The 23495-nt window shown below is 38.7% G+C and overlaps 2 protein-coding genes across 5 annotated transcripts in view; both read left to right on the plus strand.

The window, feature by feature from the left end:
• The window catches only part of LOC311044494 (H-2 class II histocompatibility antigen, E-S beta chain-like), a 9558-nt gene extending 2266 nt beyond the window's left edge, over nucleotides 1–7292 (plus strand). Inside the window, exons 4-9 of the mRNA XM_084056131.1 lie at nucleotides 640–897; nucleotides 2224–2496; nucleotides 3744–3960; nucleotides 4157–4224; nucleotides 5279–5392; nucleotides 7145–7292. Coding sequence (XP_083912257.1) covers nucleotides 640–897; nucleotides 2224–2496; nucleotides 3744–3960; nucleotides 4157–4224; nucleotides 5279–5392; nucleotides 7145–7197 — 983 coding nt within the window. The 3' untranslated portion in view covers nucleotides 7198–7292. The remainder of the gene's footprint in view (nucleotides 1–639; nucleotides 898–2223; nucleotides 2497–3743; nucleotides 3961–4156; nucleotides 4225–5278; nucleotides 5393–7144) is intronic.
• LOC311044491 (uncharacterized protein) overlaps nucleotides 1–23495 on the plus strand; it is a 98861-nt gene that overhangs the window by 2070 nt on the left and 73296 nt on the right. Inside the window, exons 1-2 of one of the 4 annotated variants that reach the window (XM_084056121.1) lie at nucleotides 19886–19895; nucleotides 19986–20069. The exons of 2 other annotated variants lie outside the window; for them this stretch is intronic. The gene's annotated coding sequence lies outside the window, so the exon portion shown is untranslated. Of the gene's footprint in view, nucleotides 1–19885; nucleotides 19896–19985; nucleotides 20070–22187; nucleotides 22236–23495 lie in introns of those variants that run through there. One more of the 4 variants, XM_084056113.1, reaches the window with a different exon arrangement.

The raw sequence follows: 23495 nt of genomic DNA on the forward strand, positions 1-23495 counted from the left end.
GGAAGTTACTTTTAATATCCAACCTTTCACTTCATATAAGAACCAAACATGCAGTGGTGTAAAGTAACTAATTACATTTACTCAAGTACTGTACTCAAGTACAATTTTGAGGTGCTTATACTTACTATTTTTACTGGAGTATTTCCAATTTCCAGTAGTTTTACTTCTACTTCTACTTTTACTCCACTACAATTATTTGAAAACTTTAGTTAGGCTACTAGTTACTTTGCAGATATAAATTATAACATTATAAAAAATAGATTAACCACTTTAGCCCTATTGTATACATAGGCTATTTGAAAATAGTTGATCTACAAGCTCACAACGCGTCGCATCGCGACGCGTTGTGAGCTTGTAGATCTGCTATTTTCAAACATTTAACTGCTTTTACTTTTGGTTCTTTAAATATTTTATTATAGCAGTACTTTTGTACTTTTACTCAAGTAAATCTTGAATTCCGGACTTTTACTTGTAAAAGAGTACTTCTAAATTGCAGTATTGATACTTTTACTTAAGTAAAACATTTGATTACCTTTTCCACCACTGCAAACATGATTGTTTAACATGATGATTATGTGTTATTGTCACTGTGAAGGAAGTTTGTTGTTTAATTTAATGTCATCTTTGTTTTATTTCCAGTGTTCCATGAGGATATTTATGTCATTGGCTGTTCAGACACAGTTAAAGACCCATATAAAGAGTACATGTTTGCACTGGATGGTGAAGTGATGATGTACGCAGACTTCAACAAAGGGAAGGTGGTGGAGCCTCAGCCTCCGTTTGTAGATCATATGACCTACCCATCAGACACTTATGATTATGCTTTGGGTCAGCAGGCGCTCTGCAAAGCCAACCTGGACACCATTCTCACTGCCTTGAAGAAACCACCAGTGAAAGGTACATGAATACTATGAACACAATAGTTATGAACTAAAACGGTTGAATATATTTAACATTAATGAAAATGTTTAAACATGTATATTAAGCATTTATGGTGAAATATTTTCTAAATAATATGTATTTCTAGTAAACATGAATATGTGCTCAAGGTGCTTTATTTTTATTTTATTTAACAAATCTATGCATTAGTATGTACTTGTATTGTACTTTTAGTATTGTACTTTTACTCCACACAATTATTTGAAAACTTTAGTAGTTACTTTGTAGATTTTGATTATTATTACAAATCATACAATAACCACTTCAGCCCTATAGGCCATTTGAAAATAGCCGATCTACAAGCTCACAATGCGTCACTAATCACGATTTTTCAGTCAGTCGATTTTTTGTACTTTAAGTACATTTTGGTGCAAATACTTTTGTACTTTTATTCAAGTACATTTTGAATTCCGGACGTTTAATTGTAACAGAGTATTTCTCTATATTTAAATTTTTGATACTTTTAAGTAAAACATTTGAGTACTTTTTCCACCACTGAAGGATGGTAGAGTGTGTTACTTTATGGTTGTTTCATTTATTGATCAATAGAAAAAAAGCTCATGAGCTTGTAGATCTGCTGTCGGGTGGGGGTGGGCGTGGCCTTGGGGGGTTGGTTTGAATCTGTGGGTGTGGCCAAACACACCCACGGGGGGGGGGGGGGTTAGGGGGTAAATGTGACTATTTACCTTGTTTGCTGACTACAGTCACTGATGGGAAAAGTACTGAAATGTTTTACTTAAGTAAAATAATCAATGCTGCAATTTAGAAGTACTCTGTTACAAGTAAAAGTCCTGAATTCAAGAATGACTTGAGTAAAAGTACAAAAGTATTTGCATCAAAATGTACTTAAATTAACCAAAAGTACTAAAATGTTTGAAAATAGCAGATCTACAAGCTCGTAGCGCGGCACTCGGTGCCGCGCTATGAGCTTGTAGATCTGCTATTTTCAAATAGCCTATATATAGTAGGTATAAAAAAGGGGTTATCCTGGAAATACATGATGGGGTCTGACAGACAGACAGAAAGACAGACAGACAGACAGACAGACAGACAGAAATCTGGACACACAGAGAAACAAAACTTAACTGGTAGCTCAATGTCATTGTATTTAAGATATTCAATATACATTCAAAACATTTTAATGCCATATTTCACATCCTGAACCTATTTTAGACTTTATGTAGTGACATATTTGGCCGATAGGGGGCAGTTAGCCTAGTGTTGATATTATACAGATGATAATAAAACTGAACATTAATGACATTTTTCATTGTCTATTTCCAGATGGATATGTGTTCTATCAGGCTCTCCGCTGTGTGTTTAACTCCAGTGAGCTGAAGGACATACAGTACATACAGTCAATTAATTTCGATGGTGATGAGATCCTCAGGTGGGACAGTAGAGTAGATCAGGTTGTTGGATACACTGAGTTTGGTGTGAAGAACGCAGAGCGCATGAATAAAGATCCTAGAGTACTGGCTGGGATGAGAGCAAACCGAGAGGCATTCTGCAAACACAACATTAAGATCAGATACTCCTCTGTTCTGAACAAGAGAGGTGAGCTGATCTCAGAGCAGCACTCAACACTCATCACCTCATAAACTATAACATGAAATCACATGATTCTATTCAGAGATGATTAATGGTGTTAATATTGATCTGATAATGATTATAAAACATTACTTAATCTGCTGAGAAACATTTCAGATCCTCTTAACCCATTAAGATCTGAAGAAGCATCTGTGTCACATTTTGCTTTGAGCTAAAAAGCATTACTTTACTCTTTGGCTATTAAAAAAATTGCAGATCTACAAGCTCATAGCGCGGCACCGAGTGCCGCGCTATGAGCTTGTAGATCTGCTATTTTTTTTAAATCAAGAAAATGTGTGTAAATTCATATATTTATATTATTTTCAAGCTAACATTTTTAACTCAAATCTTTGCTTCTGGGGGTCCCTGGAACAAAGTATTTTGAGATGGGCGTCAGCATTTTGGGTGGTCCTTTACATGAAAAAGTTTGAGAACTACTGATAAAGCAACAATAGTTTTTCAGAAAACTGGATTTAGAAGACATTTGTAAAATCGGCCTCAGGTCTTAATGGTTTAAACACTTAAAGGGATAGTTCACCCCAAAAATGACTTATTTTCTATCAATTACACCCCATGAAGCCTTGAATTCATGGAGATTTTTTAGTTTTTGTCGCATTCCTGAGCCAATAATTTGATTGATTAATTTGGAAAGATGCTAATGTCTCTGGTAGGAGACTCAAAGGAGACTCTTTGAGTCTCCTATTGGAGAGACCGCCGGTCATCAAATTATTGGCTTAGGAATGCGACAAAAACTAAAGAAAATCTAGTTCTAGTTTAAGGCTAGGTCTAGTGCTACAGTCTGCAGATTATGGTGGTAGATTGGGAGTGAGTCTGCAGCTCTAACTGCAATGGGCAGTTTGTTCCACCGTTTGGGAGCCAGAAGGGAGAAGAGTTTAAGACGTGTGGAGCGTTGTCCAAGGTGTTTTAGAGAAGAGAAAAGAGTCTAGGACGTGAGGAGCGTTGACCAGGGTGTTTTAGAGAAGAAAAAAGAGTCTAGGACGTGTGGAGCGTTGTCCAGGGTGTTTTAGAGAAGATTCTGACAGCTTCCCTGTGTTAGCTGATCTGAGTGAGCGGGAGGGGTTGTAAACCTGTTGAAGCTTTCTAGATCATTTGGATCTCATTTGGATAATATACAATTATTAATGATAATGACATGTTCAAATGACTGGTATATATTAATAAATGTAATAATAATAATAATCTTATTCATCCAGTGGAGCCCAAAGTGAGACTGAAGTCAGAAACTCCCCCTCGTCGTGGTGAACACACTCACATGCTGAGGTGCAGCAGCTACGACTTCTATCCTAAAGTGATCCTGGTGACCTGGTGGATAGGTCAGGAACCTTTGACCTCTGGCCTCTCCTCTACCGCTGAGCTGTCTGATGGAGACTGGTACTACCAGTACCACTCCTACCTGGAGTACACACCCAGGTACACACCTAACAGACACCTATATATAGAAGTACACAACTAATAGACACCTCTACTTGTACTACCAGTGTGTGTGTGTGTGTGTGTGTGTGTGTGTGTGTGTGTGTGTGTGTGTGTGTGTGTGTGTGTGTGTGTGTGTGTGTGTGTGTGTGTGTGTGTGTGTGTGTGTGTGTGTGTGTGTGTGTGTGTGTTACAGATCAGGAGAGAAGATCACATGCATGGTGGAACATCCCAGCCTGACCGCGCCTATCAAGATGGACTGGGGTCAGTTACTGTAATCTAGTGTAATCTACTGTCTAGATAGCAGATAAACAAGCTCATAGCGCAGCACATACCGAGTGCCGCACTATGAGCTTGCAGATCTGCTATTTTTGAAAAATCGTTAACATTTGTGCAAATCTTTGAATATATGTATTTTTAAAGCAAACATTTGTAACTGTCAAATGTCTCTCAACATATGTCTTCATTTTTCTAAAAAAAATATATCAGTGGTGCTCAAACTTTTTCTTGTCAAGGACCCCCAAATTGATATGTTTTTGGCCGCTGATCCCCATCAAAGTATGTTGTTCCAGAAGAAAATGTTTGAGTTAAAAATGTTGTTTAAAAAATAAAATATATAAATCATATTCAAATATTTGCACAAATGTTCAAGATTTTTCAATAGCAGATATACAAGCTCGTAGCGCGGCACTCGGTGTCGCGCTATGAGCTTATTGATTTGATGAAAGCAGATTAAAGACCAGATTGATTTGATAAAAGCTGATAAAAGACCAGATTGATTTGATAAAAGACCAGATTGATTTGATAAAACAGATAAAAGACCAGATAGATTTGATAGTAGATCAAAGAGTCATCATGGTTTTATCAATGTGAAAACAAGACCGTTTTCTAAGACAGAACAAGCGCTGATGTTCTTTTTTACAAACTGCCTCACAGTTCTGAGTCTATGACTCTGTCCCAAGATACTTTCTGCATATTCCACAGCCTGGTTTATAATCATCATAGTAAAAGGTTGATTCATGTCTTCTAAATTCTATCATCATATCCTTTGTTTTGGATGTATTTAGCTCTAAGAAGGACATGTCACATCAGGTGACAAACTCCTCAAGGACTGGACCAATGGGGTTGGACTCATTATTACTGAACAGACTCACAATGACTGTGTCGTCTGTTTATTGTTTATTGTGTTTGGTTGTTGTAGCTTATTGTCAGATGACTCCATGTCTGAGTCAGTGAAGAACAAGGTGTTTTAATCTACTGTAATGATATGATATGATATGATATAATATAATATAATATGACATAATTGAATTGTCAGATGACACCATGCCAGAGTCAGTGAAGAACAAGGTGGCCATGGGAGCATCAGGTCTGGTTCTGGGTCTGGTCTTGTTCCTGTCTGGATTCATCTACTTCCAGTGGAAGAAACGAGGTGATTAGCATGTTTGATTAACATGTTTTTAACATGTTTCATTAATTATTATACTACCAGTGGAACAAATGAGGTCAGATCAACAGAGGATCACATGACATGTGGAACCCTCACAGAAATGCAAACAAACAAACAAACAAACAAACAAACATGTAAAGCCACAACCTAAACTGATTTATATTGGTTTAGAACCGTAACCGGTTTAGACCAGTTTAGATAATCTAGTTAGAGGTCAAAGTGTGTTCTATTTTGTCACATTTAGCTTTAATACATCAGTGTTACATTTAGAGTACACACAATACAGTACATATGATTTATTTGTGTGTCTGCTTTAACTGTCTCTCTTCTTTTTCTATCAGGTCGTATTCTGGTGCCGACAACCAATGATGATCTTTAGACTCCTTCCACACACCCAGGTTCACATCCTCTTTCTTTTTACTGAACTTTTTTCTTTTTGTTTATGTATAAAAGTGTATAAAAGTAGAAAACACACACAAAACAACATGCTTGTGTAAGAAGTGAAACAACTAGCCTGGTAAACCATCCCGGTCAAATGTAATAATCAAATGATTTGTTGTATCAGACAACACTGATGACAATGTGGTCAGATGAGGGGGGGGGGGGGGTGGTTTGTGTGTGTCTTCATCAGTTTGATGAACCGCACACACTAATTGGGACTCCCTCTTCCTTTGGTGTGTCGCCCAGGTGGCGCCTAAACCCTGACCTTTAACCTCACATAAACTATGTCTATAAACCTAACCTTAACCCTAACCTTACTAATAACTTGTTCATGATCTATTAACCATGTATAGCATAGTTTTAAATCATTAAATCTTTAACCATTAACACACATTTAACAAGTTATGAATAACACATTAACTAATAATTTGGGAATTATTAATTTACTATTATAAGGGAATGTTATTCTAAAGTGTTAACATGTTCACACAGTTAATACATTCTGATTCTTAATGGTTTATTGTCTTTTCACAGAACACCTGGGTGTGTTTTCAGAGAAGCAGAGAGTCATCCCTGGTGGAGAGAGGAGGAAATACATGTGTGTCCATTCAGCTTTTAAATACTCAGAACAGCAGCACAATGATGACATCATCAACCTTTTTCACTAATGTGTCCCTTAAAAATTTTAAAATGATAATTGGCTAGCTAAGGCTAACGATAATTACTGTCTTTTCCCGGTGTTTCGCCCAGGTCAACGTGGTTTTGAGGTGAGGTTAAGGTTAGGGTTAAAGTTAGGTTTATAGACATAGTTTATGTGAGGTTAAAGGTCAGGGTTTAGGCGCCACACCAAAGGAAGAGGGAGTCCCAATTAGTGTGGGCGGTTCATCAAATTACTTTGTATAGTTTCATCAGAAAACACAAACATAATATTTCAGTTCCAGTTTATATTGAAAAATTAAATAAATGATCACACACACAATCAGAGTTCTTCATAACATATATAATATTAATATCCATCTGAATGGAAGTCAGTCAACCATGTTTGTGAAAAAGGTTTTATTATTATATAATTGACCATAAGTCATTTATTATTATGTAATCATTTATAATGTGTGATAATTAAAGTGTTACGATCATCATGACATCACTATTTCCCTGTGATGGGTGGACCTAAACCCTCTAGGGTGGTCTGAGGTGATGGGTGGACCTGGTCCTCTAGGGTGGTCTGAGGTGATGGGTGGACCTGGTCCTCTAGGGTGGTCTGAGGTGATTATTTATCTTTCCGTTTTTCAGCTCCACTGTTGTGTTTCTATCCGTTCCTTCCCCCCTGGGATCTGGGCCCCTGATCATGAATGGTTTGAAGTTCAGATGTTAGATTTTGGCTTTAATTTGCTTGGTTTGAATGGAATGTCACAATATCAATAAAGGAATGAGAAAACATCATTGTGCCTCATGTTCTCTTACAATATAGAGCTATTTAACACTGTTACTGAACAAACACTCTATAGTAATGATTACTATCACAATATAGCGCTATTTAACACTGTTACTGAATAAATACTCTATACATGTACGGGTTGTAAATGGAGAAAGTGACAAAACCAGAAATTCCTCCATGACGCTCGACAAGCGTCATGTGAACCATGGCTAGCTTTTTTAAATAAAGTCCCTCAGTTTGGCTGTTGTGATGTGACACTATTGTGAGCTTGTACTGTATAGCTATTTTTATTTTTTATTTTTTAATTGTGAAGTAGTGTTTCTTTTCCGATAATTTGTGAAACGTTTTTGGACATTTTTTGGGACATTTTAGCCTATAGTAACATGTCATAAATAGGGACACCAAGTTGAAAACAGCTACAGTATGACTTTGGAAAATCCAGAAAGTTCTTCTTCACCCACTGATGACTTCCTCAAACATGGCTTTAACTATTGATGGTTTGACCTCCCCACCTCCATCACACAACCACACGCGCCACACACACACAGACACACACACACACACACACACACACACACACACACACACACACACACACACACACACACACACACACACACACACACACACACACACACACACACACACACACACACACACACACACACACACAGGTCCTTTGCTTCAGAACATCAAAGGAAGAGTTTGAGGGTCAGCGGTTACCAAACCTTTTTAGCTCAAGACCCAATTGAGAGAAATTAGACGTTTGAAATATTAAAGAGGAGTACCTACATTTGCCACGTATTGTTGTACTTTAATATATTTTGATGGAATTCATTATACTGGGTAAAATATAGCCATCGTTAGTGATGGTGTGATTATTTTCAACGTTAGTGTTATAGGATTAAGTAAATGTTACTTATCACCACTGCTTAATTGCTATTTACTACTTGAAGGATTCAGCTTCTAGTTTTTAAATAGAATGGTGAGTTATTTTCTACATAGATAGTTAAACATGTGTGAAGTATTTACAGTCTGTCTTGTTAATGTTTATCGGTAGTGTCAGTGTGAGTTAAAAGGCAGATGATTAGATTTAAAGGTGATTTAGGTCATATTTTGCTAAAATAAGTGTTTTATTACTATAATATTACTATATTCTGATATAGTAATAGCGTGTTTGTTCAGTAACAGCGGACGCCCTGTCTCTACAGCTCTTTAATTCATTCAAATCGGGAACGCATCTGTGTAACCACTTGATCCACATCACTGTCACTATGTTAACTATGAGAGAGAGAGAGAGAGAGAGAGAGAGAGAGAGAGAGAGAGAGAGAGAGAGAGAGAGAGAGAGAGAGAGAGAGAGAGAGAGAGAGAGAGAGAGACATTTACACCACATCACTGTCACTATGTTTACTATGAGAGAGAGAGAGAGACATTTACACCACATCACTGTCACTATGTTTACTATGAGAGAGAGAGAGAGAGAGAGAGAGAGAGAGAGAGAGAGAGAGAGAGAGACATTTACACCACATCACTGTCACTATGTTTACTATGAGAGAGAGAGAGAGAGAGAGAGAGAGAGAGAGACAGAGACAGAGACAGAGACAGACAGACAGACAGACAGACAGACAGAGACAGAGATAAAGGATAAGGATAATTCCTTTTAACAGGTTGTTCATGAAAGTCCTTGCGGTCTTGTTTCCAATGAGAACCTGTGAGCAATTAGGGGTTAAGAGTCTTGCTCAGGGACAAATTTCATTTCATCGACACATATGCTGGCCTGGCCTGGAATCGAACCTGGGGCAACCAGGGCCTCTGGCTCCCTAGGCGGGCTCACTAACCACTCAGCTATGGCCGCCCCCAGATAGAGACAGAGAGAGAGCTAGAGAGAGAGAGAGATGGGGGGAGGGGGGGGGGTCTGGGGGAGATTTGAACTTACTTCATTAGACACTATTGTAACCATTATGACAAATGAAATTCCGGGAGTAGGACGGAGGCCCTACGTCCTCCCGGAGGGGGCTCCTAACTGGCTCAGTTGTGTCAGTAGGAAACAACAGCAGAGACAACACACAGTGTGTTTTTATTTTACCTGACAGTAGCAGCCTAACTAAATGTACACTACATGACACCAAAACACCAGTCAAATGGTTACAGGTGACTATAGTGACACAATGTCATGTCACCTTTTCTTAGGCCAACATAATTGTGCTTAACGATATTATCACGTTAATCTAAATATGCTTAAAACTCTTAAAATGTCACTTTTGTCAGCCACTCAAATCCCATGTTTACTTAATGTTACAAGTAGAAGTCTGGAATTCAAAATGAACTTGAGTAAAAGTACTTGAGTCAAAATGTAGGTAAAGTACCACATTTAGAACAAATATGAGACATTTGTCATTCTACTACTCTGCCTCCACAATGTGGAATAACCTGACATCATCCATTAAACCAGGGGTCTTCAACGTTTTCAGGCCAAGGACCCCCTAGCTGAGTGAGAGATAAAGCAGGGACCCCCTACTCTATATTGTATAAAATTGTGCTTCAGATAAACGTTTTCTTTTTACTTGGTCTGCTCCGTTTTCCCTCTACACCTATATCTCTTTGCCAAAAATAGCAGATCTACAAGCTCACAACGCCTCGCGCTGCGAGGCGTTGTGAGCTTGTAGATCTGCTATTTTTGGCTAAAGTTCTCCTCAGAAAAGGGATGCTAGGGTTCAAGTGGTTAATGTACAAAAAAAAAATCATATCACACAAAGATTTTGCGGACCCCCATGTAGTAGCTCTAAGGACCCCCTGTTGAAGACCCCTGCATTAAACTAAGGATGTGAATCACAGGTTTCTTTCAAAAAGTGTCCTGAAAAAAAACATCTATCAGGAGGAGGAGACCACAAGGGGAGATGAATGCATCCTCCGTTATTATTTCACCCTTTTGGGCCAGGGAAACACATACCGTAAATCTACATTATTTAGAAATAACTGTTAATAATAATCTGCAGAAACAAAACATAATTGCCTCCTAACGCCTGCAACTTTAAAGGGGCTACACCATGAATTAAAAAAATACATATTATATATAAATATTGCCCCCTAATACGTTTTAAACAGGTTGTAAGCCTAAAAAACATCCAGATATTTTTTCTCACAATCTGACTGTCTGTCATTCCAAGCTTTTTCAGCTGCAATACCAAAATGTCCTATTGGGCAGGGGGGAGCTACTGAGCAATTCTGTCTGGCCATCATCAATGCAAAATCAGGGCAAGTGACATCACTTGCCCTGCCATTCTGAAATGGCCTGTTCAGACACGCCCATTCAGGAAATCCATGAAATGAGCATGAATGACTGAATGTTAAAAAAATATATTTTTTGGGGTACAAGAGACACTGGGGAGCCCAAAAAATACTAAAAACCTAAAAAAAAATGAAATTCATGATGTAGCCCCTTTAACTTTTTTTTTTTGCCGATACCGATGTTGACCGATAGTGGCAAATATCGCCCAATATCGATATGTGGCCGATATATCGGTGCATCCATATTTCTGACTAATAAAGTAATGAATTGATCAAATCAATGTGACCTGATGACGAGGACAAAGTGTGTGTTCCTCACAAGGCCAGAAACAGACCAGAAAGAAACCAATTAACAATTATTTTAGACATGGGTTATAATTTAATTAAGATTGGGACAGCCCCACTTAATCCAAGACACAGCTTGGAACACATTCATTACAAAGATAAAGATCAGGACTTTTTTTTAACAAAGAGGGAAATAATATAGTTTATGGGTCTGAGTCTGTGGAATAATTATTAGTCTGACAGAAAAGTCACTGATATGTCTAGTGTGATTATGAGCCTCCATGTTGACCTTACCTGGGCCTGCCAGGAGAGGGCAGCAGAGTCATGCTCTGCTGCACCAGTAATCAGTGACATTGGTGGAAAGTAAACAATTACATGTACTCAATTAGTGTACTTAAGCACCCTTTCGAGGTATTTTTACTTTACTGGAGTATTTCCAGTTTTCAATACTTGTACTTTTACTCCACAAAAATCATTATTAATATAAACATACATTAACCTCTTCAGCCATATACGTAGGCTATTTGAAAATAGCCAAATATTTGAATACATTTTAACTCAAATCTTTGCTACTGGGCCAATGGCCATGGGCAAGTGCTCGATGATTTCCTGTCATGGTGTGACAATGCTTTCTTACAGCTGAATGTCTCAAAAACTAAGGAGCTTTGCATTGACTTTAGACTGTCCCCACAATCTCCCCGGAAGAGCCTGGCCAACGGAGAGACAGTAGATATTGTAAGAGATTACAAATATCTGGGCACAATAATCGATGATAAACTGAAATTTGACCTCAACACGGACATGATGTATAAAAAAGGCCAGCAACGCCTATACTGTCTGAGAAAATTGGCTAAGTTCAATATCGACAAAACTCTGATGAAACTGTTTTACAGTGCCTACATAGAGTCTGTCATTTCCTTTTCTATTATCTGTTGGTACGGTAATCTCTGTGTCAAGGACAAGAATTCCCTGTGTAGAATTGTGAAAGTTGCCTCCAAGGTAATTGGTACAAATATGAACAGCCTTGGACTTCTCTTTAACAGACAGGTGCTCAAAAAAGCCAAGTCGATTCGTTCAGATACTGCTCACCCACTTAACATTGAGTACGAACTCCTTCCTTCGGGCCGTCGCTTGCGGACCCCCAGTGCCACAACAAACAGGCACAAACTGTCCTTTATTCCCATTTCTATCGGCAGTCTGAACTCGGTCATGGAGAAGCCAAGGAGGAGATAGCTTTTAGTTAATACGTGTACCTAGCAGTCTCCTTGTTGTCCACGTATTCTTTTTCAATGGCCATGTACACTGCACCGAATAGCACCTTACACTTTGCTCTTTATGACCTAATGTGAACTCTATGTACCGGCTATGGATGTTTTACTGTTCTGTTTTTTACTGTTTTTACTGTCTGTTTTAATGTTGTTGTACTGTACTGATGCTATATGCTGCAAACCAAATTGCCCCTCGGGGACACTAATAAACTTGAACCTTGAACCTTGAACCTTGAACTGGGGGTCCCTGGAACAAAATATTTACAGATGTTTTTTTTTTCTCATTTTGGGAGGTCCTTGGCCTGAAAAAGTTGAAGAACCACTGATATATAGCAACATAAGTAAAAGTTCCTTTGGCTTTTAAAAAATAGCAGATATACAAGCTCATAGCGCGGCACTCGGTGCCGCGCTATGAGCTTGTATATCTGCTATTTTTTAAAAGCCAAAGAATCTATATGACACACATGATGCGTCCCTAGTCTTAATGGGTTAACCTCCTACAGCCCAGGTGTCTGGTCATGGTGATGGTGTCCAGTATCACTGACACCATGCTGTGACCATAGCAACGACCCCATGACCCCCCTCCTATCAGCCGGTCAGCAGAATATCCTCTGTAGAACCTTTCACCATTGCATTGTTCTTAATTAACCCATTAAGACCGGGACGCATCTATGTCATTTTTACATTTCTTTGGCTAAATGGTAAAAGGTAAATAATGGTAAATGGTGCATTTATAAAGCTCTTTTATCCAAAGCTCTTTACATAGATTGTTCATTACATTCACCCATTCACACACACATTCATACACCGATGGAGGAGGAAACCATGCAAGGCACCAACCTGCTCATCTGGAGCAATTAGGGGTTCAGTGTCTTGCTCAAGGACACTTTGACACTAACTCTGGGGGATTCCGGGATCGAACTGGGAACCTCACTGTTACCATCCGGCCACTCTACCCCCTGAGCCACTGCCACTACTCAAAAAAAGGAGATCTACAAGCTCATAGTGGGAGCTTGTAGATCTGCTATTTTAGAAGAATTGTGAAAATGTGTGCAAATCTTTTAAAGCAAACATTTTTTACTCAAATCTTTGCTTCTGGGGGGTCCCTGGAACAACGTATTTTGAGATGGGGGTCCGCGGCCAAATACATATAATTTTGGGGGTCCTTGACATGAATAAAGAAACACTGATATAGCAACATAAGTTAAAAAATTGAGTACTTTTTCCACCATTGGAAAGCAGTTGGTTTATCAGTCTGGTGGTGTCGATCTGTTTCTCTACAGTCCAAATAAACAGCTCCACGCTGACCTTCCCAGTAGTCTGACCATCACAAACAACACACAACTGGCACTACATCTGTCACAAGGACAAACACACTGACAAGCTCAAATTAAATAAGTCAATTCACCTCAGAGACACCACCCACCCAAGCGTTCAATTGCAAAGTTCAACTGATTGCTCATTTGTGGGTGAATTTGTACTTTGACCTTGATCTAAACACATGTTCATGAATTCTGGTGATCTCAAAAGTATCACCAAATGAAAGGGCATCCCCCAATTTAGTTGGAAATAATACGTTCAATGTTTTTTCTACAGTGTTTGGTTCCAAATGTAAGTTGGACTAGCGGCCATTTTGACAGAGACAAACTTCCTACTACTAGGACAGAGGTGGAGGTGGAGAACTGCTACTCAGGGTCTTACCTGTATAGATGAATCAAGCAGGTCAGATTTCCTCTGTGGGCGGGTCCTACGGCTGGCCACACCCCTTCCACCATCGTACTATTCACACTGCCTGGGTTGTCAAAAACACAATCTGCACAAAGAGCAGAATAGTAAATTATTCTGTTCTCTTTCTTTGTTCTTATGAAACCTCAATGACTTATTTTCTTCTTCATAATATCTTACAACTTAACTAAGGATATAGCCTACTTCAAATATAATGGAATAATGTATAGTCCTGGTCAGTATCATGTCAGTATCATGGTCAGTATCGTGGTCAGTATCACAACAAATTAACACATGAATTATTTACAAATGAATAACTTTTAATTATACTATAAATTATTCTCAACCTTTTAATACATCATTTTAATATATTCCCCTTTTAACCATTAATTTGTATATCTAAATGTATTTAATATGTAAATTATAACCATCTCTAATGTATTTAATATATGTAAAGTATAACCATCCAGGTACTTGTAGCTAAAACAAACCATTAGTGTCTGAAGACACTCAAACCAAATGGTTTTCATGTCAGAAAATAAGCAGAATGACCCTTTAATGTCTCACTATGCTGCTGCCTCACTAACCAAGTCTAGCTAACTAGTTTAGAGCTTAGCATCTTGGTTAGCATTAAACCTCTTCATAAACATCACTAAGACGACAGTGTTGACACTAAAGTACGTTTAAAACATTAACACAACATTAACACAACCACTGGTTGTTTTTTATCAAGTATTTGGACTCAAACAAGCAAATAAAGTATGTTATGTAAACAGAATTATCTTTGGTCTATGGACTCTAATGTCTCATTAGCTCTGATGTATTATGGAAACGTACAATAAATGATGATTATTCTGTGTTTTCATACCAGAAGTTCTTCTTCACAGCAACCAAACAAAACCACCTGGCAGGAAGTGACGCTTACAGAACAGGAAGCAGTTCCATAGAGTGTATAAAGTGTATTGTGCCCTCCAGTGGGAACAACATCTAACTACACCTCTAAATCACACATCTCTACACTTTGCAACACAGTCTATGGATGTCTCTATCATCTGTGAGATCCTCTGTGAGAGGAAATACTGCCTGTTGTGTCCTCTTTACATCATAATGCTACTTGTCTTGGCTTTATACGTTATGTTAAAATGAATACCATACTGGGAACAAATCCTCAGAAGCTGTTGTAAGCCAGCACTATAAGGGGAAAAGATAACCAAGTCATTCACATTACATGAATAACAACAATATTCCCAACCAGACAGACAGTTTTATACAATACAATAATGTATAATGTCATCATTCTAGCGCCAATTTTTATAAAGATTGAGAAACGGGGAAGAAATATTTAAAAAACAACAATATTGTGCACCTCTAATTTATATGAATTTACTCATGATATATTTAATATAATCATGATCAGACAGTGACAAAAAAACAAACATTTAAATACACTTCAGCTCACTTTAAGCTCACTTTATATATAAAAATCTCAGGATCTCAGGATTTATCTAGTCCAATCAGATTGGGGAGTTTAATGAGACTATACGACGATTTGTTTTTATAAAGAAAATAGGTCTTTAATTATGACCTTTATTGGAGGCTACAATTCCAAGTGTTTGAGAAACTTTCAGTGCTGATTTAGCCCATTTAGACGGGCAAGAATCTGTGTCATTTTATTTGGCTATTCAAAAATAGCAGATCTACAAGCTCATAGCCACCAAGTGCCACGCTATGAGCTTGTAGATCTGCTATTTAAAAAGAAATGGTATATATTTTTTAAAGCGAACATTTGTAACTCAAATCTTTCCATTGTTGGGAACGCATCTGTGTCACTTAAAATGTCATTGGCTCGTTTGAAGAAAAAAACTGAAAATGTGTGCAAATATTTGAATATATATATATACAAATTTTTAACTCAAATTCTTGCTTCAGGGGGTCCCTGGAACACAATATTTTGAGATGAGGGGGTACGCGGACAAATACATATCATTTTGGGAGGTCCTTGACATGAAAAAGGGTTGAGAACGACTGATGTATAGCAACATACGTAAAAAAATAAAATAAAAAAAAACTGTTAGGATTTAGAAGACATTTGTAGAATCCCCAGAAGCAAAGGTTTGAGTTACAAATGTTTGCTTTAAAAAATACATATTCAAAGATTTGCACAAATTTTCACAATAAAAAAAAAAAAGCAGATCTACAAGCTCATAGCGCGGCACTCGGTGCCGCGCTATGAGCTTGTAGATCTGCTATTTTTTTATGAATAGCCTCCTAGGCCGTTACCGTGTGATGTACTGGAACAGCTCCTTGATCTCCGTGGAAACGGGCAGGTTGTCGTAGTCAGCGGGATGGTACGCCCCCTCCGCCCCGCCCCCTCGCTCATCATCCTCATCCTCGTCTTCATCGTCGTCAGAGTCCTCCTCCTCCTCGGAATCCTCCTCCTGCTCTGGCCCCGCCCCCTCGTTAGGGCTCGTTAGGAGGCCAGGCTGCTGTCCCATTGGCTCTTTGGCCTTCTGCTGTTGCTCCTCCCCTCCCCCCTCCTCCTCGTCAAACTCGTCGCTGCTGCTATTGGCCGCCGCCATCAGGCCACGCCCCCTTCCTTTTCCCGCGGCCGGTTACTGTCTGAGACACGAGACACAAGACATGCAGGGGTTAATAGATTTAATGTATAATAAAATATAGGTTAGATTTTAATAACATCATTGGTTTTCAAATATAATGAAAATAGCAGATATACAAGTTTGCGTCGTGACGTGTTGTGAGCTTGTGCATCAGCTATTTGTGTTTAAAAATAAATACATCTCTACCGTGATGTGTATATGTGTGCGACGTGCGTTACTGTGGGGTGTGTGTGTGTGTGTGTGTGTGTGTGTGTGTGTGTGTGTGTGTGTGTGTGTGTGTGTGTGTGTGTGTGTGTGTGTGTGTGTGTGTGTGTGTGTGTTGTGAGTTCAGAAGGAAGCACGCACATCCCAAAAAAACGTATCAGGTGCTGAACCAAAATACACACATTATAGAAAAAGAAGAGGAGGTCCACACACTGGTAGCTCCCAGTAGAACATGTATTAATAAGTTAGCACAACGTTTCGACCGCAAAGGGTCTTCATCAGGTCTGATACATTACATGGAATGATCAAAGGGTCTTCATCAGGTCTGATACATTACATGGAATGATCTTGTCGTTTGCTGAGAGCACAACTTCTTCAACCCTTTTCTTGTCAGGGGAGGTCCCTTAGCCTTTGACCTTCCAGAGCCTCACTACAAGGCAGTAGTCTAGTAACCCTGATGGGGGGGGGGGGGGGGGGGGGGGGCTAACGGGTGCTACGCATTGCCCAAGGGTGACCCCGAAACTATGTAAGAAAGGGGTGTTCAGCTCCCTGAGGCTTATGCGAGCCGTAAATAAAGCAATAGCCAGCACTCCAGAGTCCAGAGTCCTTCTGGTACTTTTAATCACTTCATCACTCAACTACAGTGGTGGAAAAAGTACTCAACGGTTTTACTTAAGTAAAAGTATCAATACTGCAAAGTACTCCGTTACAAGTAAAAGTCCGTCATTCAAAATGTACTTCCATATTGGTATCAAAAAGTACTTAAAGTACCAAAAGTAGAAAGTACTCATTATGCAGAAATGTTTTGAAATGTATCAAAATCTTTTGAAAATAGCAGATCTACAAGCTCACAATGCGTCACATCGCGACGCATTGTGAGCTTGTAGATCTGCTATTTGGCCAAAAAGTAAAAGAGCTGAAGTGGTTAATGTATGTTTTGTAATAATAATCTAAATCTACAAAGTAACTAGTAACTAAAGTTTTCAAATAATGGAGTAAAAGTATAATATTTACCTCTAAGATATAGCGGACAGAATCTGTAGAAGTAATATGAAAAAAACGTTTTGCACAAATCAGCCTCCTGGTGGCGCTCTAAAAGGCAGATGTGAAAAATGCTGGGCAAAGGTTTTTCCTTGGCCTCTAGGGAGTGTGCATACAAAGTTTCACACAGATCGGTGCAGTTATAGGTAAAAACGCGAAACGGCCTGTTATAGCGCCACCATGAGGATGATTTGAAAATGTTGAAGTGGCATTTCTTCCTCAGCCTAGTGGGAATGTGCGTGCAAAATTTCACGGAATAATGCTGCGTTGATAATTTGAGGCATTTTGTTCAAAACGAACCAATCCTGGAAACTTTGGAAGCCAATCTTAGCCAATCAGGATGGAATATGGAAAATTGGACAGATCTGTGTTGATCACATGACTATAGAGATACCGTGTACCGATTTACGTGAGGTTTGGACAAAATCTGTAGGAGTGATATCCAAAAATGTGTTTTGCACAAATTGGCCTCCTGTTGGCGCTATGACAGGCCAATCTGAAAAATTCGGGGCAGATGTTCGGCTTTGGCATCCAGGGAGTGTGTGTGCACAGTTTCGCAGCGGCCGGGCCTGCGGTGCCGGAGAATAGCTGTTCACAGACAGACACACGGACGGACGGACGGACAGGGTGCAAAACATACTCTCTCGTCATGCCTTTCGGCCTGGCGGAGACAATAATGGAGTGAAACAAAATGAACCTTCAGGCTGAGTGTCAGGCTATGCGTTTGTGCTATTGTGGGGGGGGGGGGGGATTAAATCGTTTCACTTTAATCTGTCCATGGCTATCATAGCCAACTGTTTCAGGTGAGAGGTACATGATTGGTCGGAAGTAGGCTAATTAGATGTTGCTGTGCTTACGCACACACGCACACGCACGCACTCTCGCAAAATGAAGTGGTGCAACAAAACTCTAATTAAAACAAATCCTAGATCAACAAGTCCTTGATTAGTCCTAAACTAAGCTTTAACCCTTGTTGGTGCTCATTTCACTGTGAAATGGAATAGATAGACTCAAAGTGTCCTCATTGTCATGATATGTTTACATTGTCAAAGCGAGTCAAATAAAACAATGCATAAATAAATAAATAAATGTACAGTCAGTCTGTCAGGTTGTTCACATCAACATGTCTCTCTCTAGTAACTGCTGATGTTTAATAAAAGAATAATCCTGATTGGCTGTTGAGTGAATCAGGAAGTGAAATTAAAGTTTGGGGAGTTTCCATTGAGAAGCTTCAACCAACCAACCACCCACCCACACACACACACACACACACACACACACACACACACACACACACACACACACACACACACACACACACACACACACACACACACACACACACACACACACACACACACACACACACACACACACACACACACACACACACAGTTTTAGCTTTTGTCAGTAGGAGGGGCAAGATTTTGTTGGAGGGGGGTGGGAGGGAGACAAAAGCTATGGAACTCTGACTGCTATTATTTTTAAACTATGGAATTGGAAATAATAGATCATATTCACATGGCGGCCATGTTTGCATTTTGCATTGAAGAAACAGGGTGGCATTTCATTAACTTAATAGCAAAATGGCCGCCGTGTGAATATGGTCTTCAGAGACCACACCCCCTTATCACCCTGCATAATAATACATATGTGCAGAGTAGACCAGTGGAGTGCTCCAGCATTTTATTTGGGTTTACTCTTCTGAAGTGACCAGATATTTTACTTACTGATTCAAGTTGTCCCGCTTTCTTTCTTAATGTCTTTCTTTCTTTCTTTCTTTCTTTCTTTCTTTTTTTCTTGTGTTTCTCTTCAACAGAATCAGAATCATCTTTATTGTCACATCACAGGTTAAAGGTGTAAAGAAGTGGGTGAAATTATTTTTAGTGCAGCTCCATCGTTTTAGTTATTTTCAAAAAGAGAAAGACAAGAAGACGGGGGAGGGGCAAGGAGAGAATAAAAGATGAATTAAACAAAGATATGTACATACGGTATGTACATGAGGAGACATACGGTGCATCAGCAGCAGCTATACATGATATGTGCAAAAATCCAGACTGTCCTCTTTCCAGAAACAGATGATGTAACATCATATCTTTAATCTGATTGGCTGATTCTTCTGAACTAAAGAACGAGTCCTCCTTCATTCTCTTTCAGACTCCAGAACTTCTCTTCCAGTAAGCATTGTTTACTCTGATCTGTTTATTCTGATCTGTTTATTCTCATCTGTTTATTCTCATCTGTTTATTCCCATCTATTAAATTCAGATCAGTTTTGATCAGTGATGATAAAGATTACAGCCACCCTCCTCATCCTCTCCTCTGTACTTCATGTCAAAGCGATCCCAGGAAGTAAGTACATTATATTTATGTTATTATATAATATATACATTTATATCTACTGTTATTATATAAAACCAACAATGCACAATACAAACAAATGACACACATGCACGCGCGCGCACACACACACACACACACACACACACACACACACACACACACACACACACACACACACACACACACACACACACACACACACACACACACACACACACACACACACACACTGATCACATGACCAGTGTGTTTTTAAAGACATGTGATGGTTTCAGCAGTGAGATGTAATGAGGCTTGGATTGATGTTTAATGAACCTGAACAGCATTTTACCAGTGACGCTGAACACACACACACACACACACACACACACACACACACACACACACACACACACACACACACACACACACACACACACACACACACACACACACACACGTACACAAGCGATGTTAGCCTCTGTCAGTAGGGGGGGCAAGATTTTGTCGGGGTGGGGGGGGGACAAAATGGAACTCTGACTGGTATTATTTTACACTATGGAATTGTAAATAATAAACCATATTCACATGGTGGCCATTTTTTCATTTTGCATTGAAGAAACGGGGTGGCAATTCATTAACTTAATAGCAAAATGGCCGCCGTCTGAATATGGTCTTCAGAGACCACACCCCCTTGTCACCCTGCATAATAATACATATGATAACTTAAGATAATGAGGGCAATATTATGCCCTAATTAGCCCAAGCTATCACTGGAACCTGGACCCTGTGTAGACTTTATGATTTTGGGTAAAAAGGTGTTAAGACTGTAAAGGTATAGTAATAATAAAAGAGACGACAACGACAGGTTAAAATAAGGTAATTATTATTACAAAATGAGTTATTAATTACAGTTACAATTAATTGCGGTTAGATTGAGTTTGCACAGAGCTGCGATAGGAGGCAATACAAAAATAAGGATCGTATAACGTTCCTTCAGGTTAAGTAAAAATGTTACAACTAAATTATGGCAGAGAGAGATTCAGATATATTGAAGGAGGAACAGTCTGTTATCTTCACAGAGTTGGATGAGGGGGGGATTTGACCTCGCAGGATGACTTCAAAGCCCTCTTCCAGGACTAAAAGCAAAATGAGTACGCAGCTCCCGGAAATCTTGTGACCCAAATCCAAGGATCGGGGCAAAACTTGATAGTAGGCTCCAGGAATCCACAACAAGACAGTTTCTCAGGATGACTTAGACACAACTTTCAGGCAGTGTACAGTTCACGGCTGCACCCTTGTGTGTCCAGGGTGGACAGATGGCCTTCTGCTGTATTTCACGTGATGTTAAAACCTTTATGCAGCATTTATATTAATTTGACATTTAAAGCAGGTTTAAGACATTAGACAAATTATGATTAATTAAAACATATCCATCAACATATGTGCAGAGTAGACCAGTGGAGTGCTCCAGCATTTTATTTGGGTTTTCTCTTCTGAAGTGACCAGATATTTTACTTTCTGATTCAAGTTGTCCCCCTTTCTTTCTTTCTTTCTTTCTTTCTTTCTTTCTTGTGTTCCTCTTCAACATAATCAGAATCATCTATATTGTCACATCACAGGTTAAAGGTGTAAATATGTGGGTGAAATCATTTTTTGTGCAGCTCCATTTTAGTTATTTTCAGAAAGAAAAGAAGACGGGGATGGGGGGGGGTAAGGAGAGAATAAAAGATGAATTAAACAAAGATATGTGCATACTGTATGTGCATGAGTTTAGACACAAGGTACAGTATGTACATGAGGTTAGACATAAGATGCATAAGGTACAGCATGTAAATGAGGAGACATAAGGTGCATGAGCAGCAAATATATACTGTTCATGATATGTGCAATAATCAAGACTGTCGTCTTCTTGGAAACAGATGATGTAACATCATATCTTTAATCTGATTGGCTGATTCTTCTAAGCTACAGAACAGATCCTCCTTCATTCTCTTTCAGACTCCAGAACTTCTCTTTCAGTAAACATCTGTTTATTCTGATCTGTTTATTCTGATCTGTTTATTCTCATCTGTTTATTCTGATCTGTTTATTCCCATCTATTAAATTCAGTTCAGTTTTGATCAGTAATGATGAAGATTACAGCCACCCTCCTCATCCTCTCCTCTGTACTTCATGTCAAAGCGATCCCAGGAAGTAAGTACATTATATTTATGTTATTATATAATATATACATTTATATCTACTGTTAGTATATAAAATTAAATTATATGAACAATGCACAATACAAACAAATGACATGCACACACGAGCACACACACACACACACACACACACACACACACACACACACACACACACACACACACACACACACACACACACACACACACACACACACACACACACACACACACACACACACACACACACACACACTTCTTTTACTACCTGTATATACAGTATTGGATCTTGAATGTTGGTCCAAATACATAAACATTAAAACAGATGTTAGGAACTGTTGTTGTGACATAATGAAATAAATAATTCTGTATGAATTACTTTCATAATAAAATGCAAAACAAAAAAAAACATTTGAATCTGTTTCAGTGAATAAAACGTTTGACAGGAAGTTACTTTTAATATCCAACCTTTCACTTCATATAAGAACCAAACATGCAGTGGTGTGAAGTAACTAATTACATTTACTCAAGTACTGTACTCAAGTACAATTTTGAGGTGCTTATACTTACTATTTTTACTGGAGTATTTCCAATTTCCAGTAGTTTTACTTCTACTTCTACTTTTACTCCACTACAATTATTTGAAAACTTTAGTTAGGCTACTAGTTACTTTGCAGATATAAATTATAACATTATAAAAAATAGATTAACCACTTTAGCCCTATTGTATACATAGGATATTTGAAAATAGTTGATCTACAAGCTCACAACGCGTCGCATCGCGACGCGTTGTGAGCTTGTAGATCTGCTATTTTCAAACATTTTACTGCTTTTACTTTTGGTTCTTTAAATATTTTATTATAGCAGTACTTTTGTACTTTTACTCAAGTACATTTTGAATTCCGGACTTTTACTTGTAACAGAGTACTTCTAAAATGCATTACTGATACTTTTACTCAAGTAAAATATTTGAGTACTTTTTCCACCACTGCAAACATGATTGTTTAACTTGATGATTATGTGTTATTGTCACTGTGAAGAAGTTTGTTGTTGAATTTAATGTCATCTTTGTTTTATTTCCAGTGTTCCATGAGCAGATTAAAGTCATTGGCTGTTCAGACACAGTTAAAGACCCATATAAAGAGGTGATGTTTGCACTGGATAGTGAAGTGTTGGCGTACGCAGACTTCAACAAAGGGAAGATGGTGGAGCCTCAGCCTCCGTTTGTAGATCATATGTCCTTCACAGGGTTTTATGAAAATGCTTTGAATAA

Source organism: Gymnoscopelus microlampas (assembly GCF_963454915.1).
Source record: "Gymnoscopelus microlampas genome assembly, chromosome: 4".
Taxonomy (NCBI): Eukaryota; Metazoa; Chordata; class Actinopteri; order Myctophiformes; family Myctophidae; genus Gymnoscopelus; species Gymnoscopelus microlampas.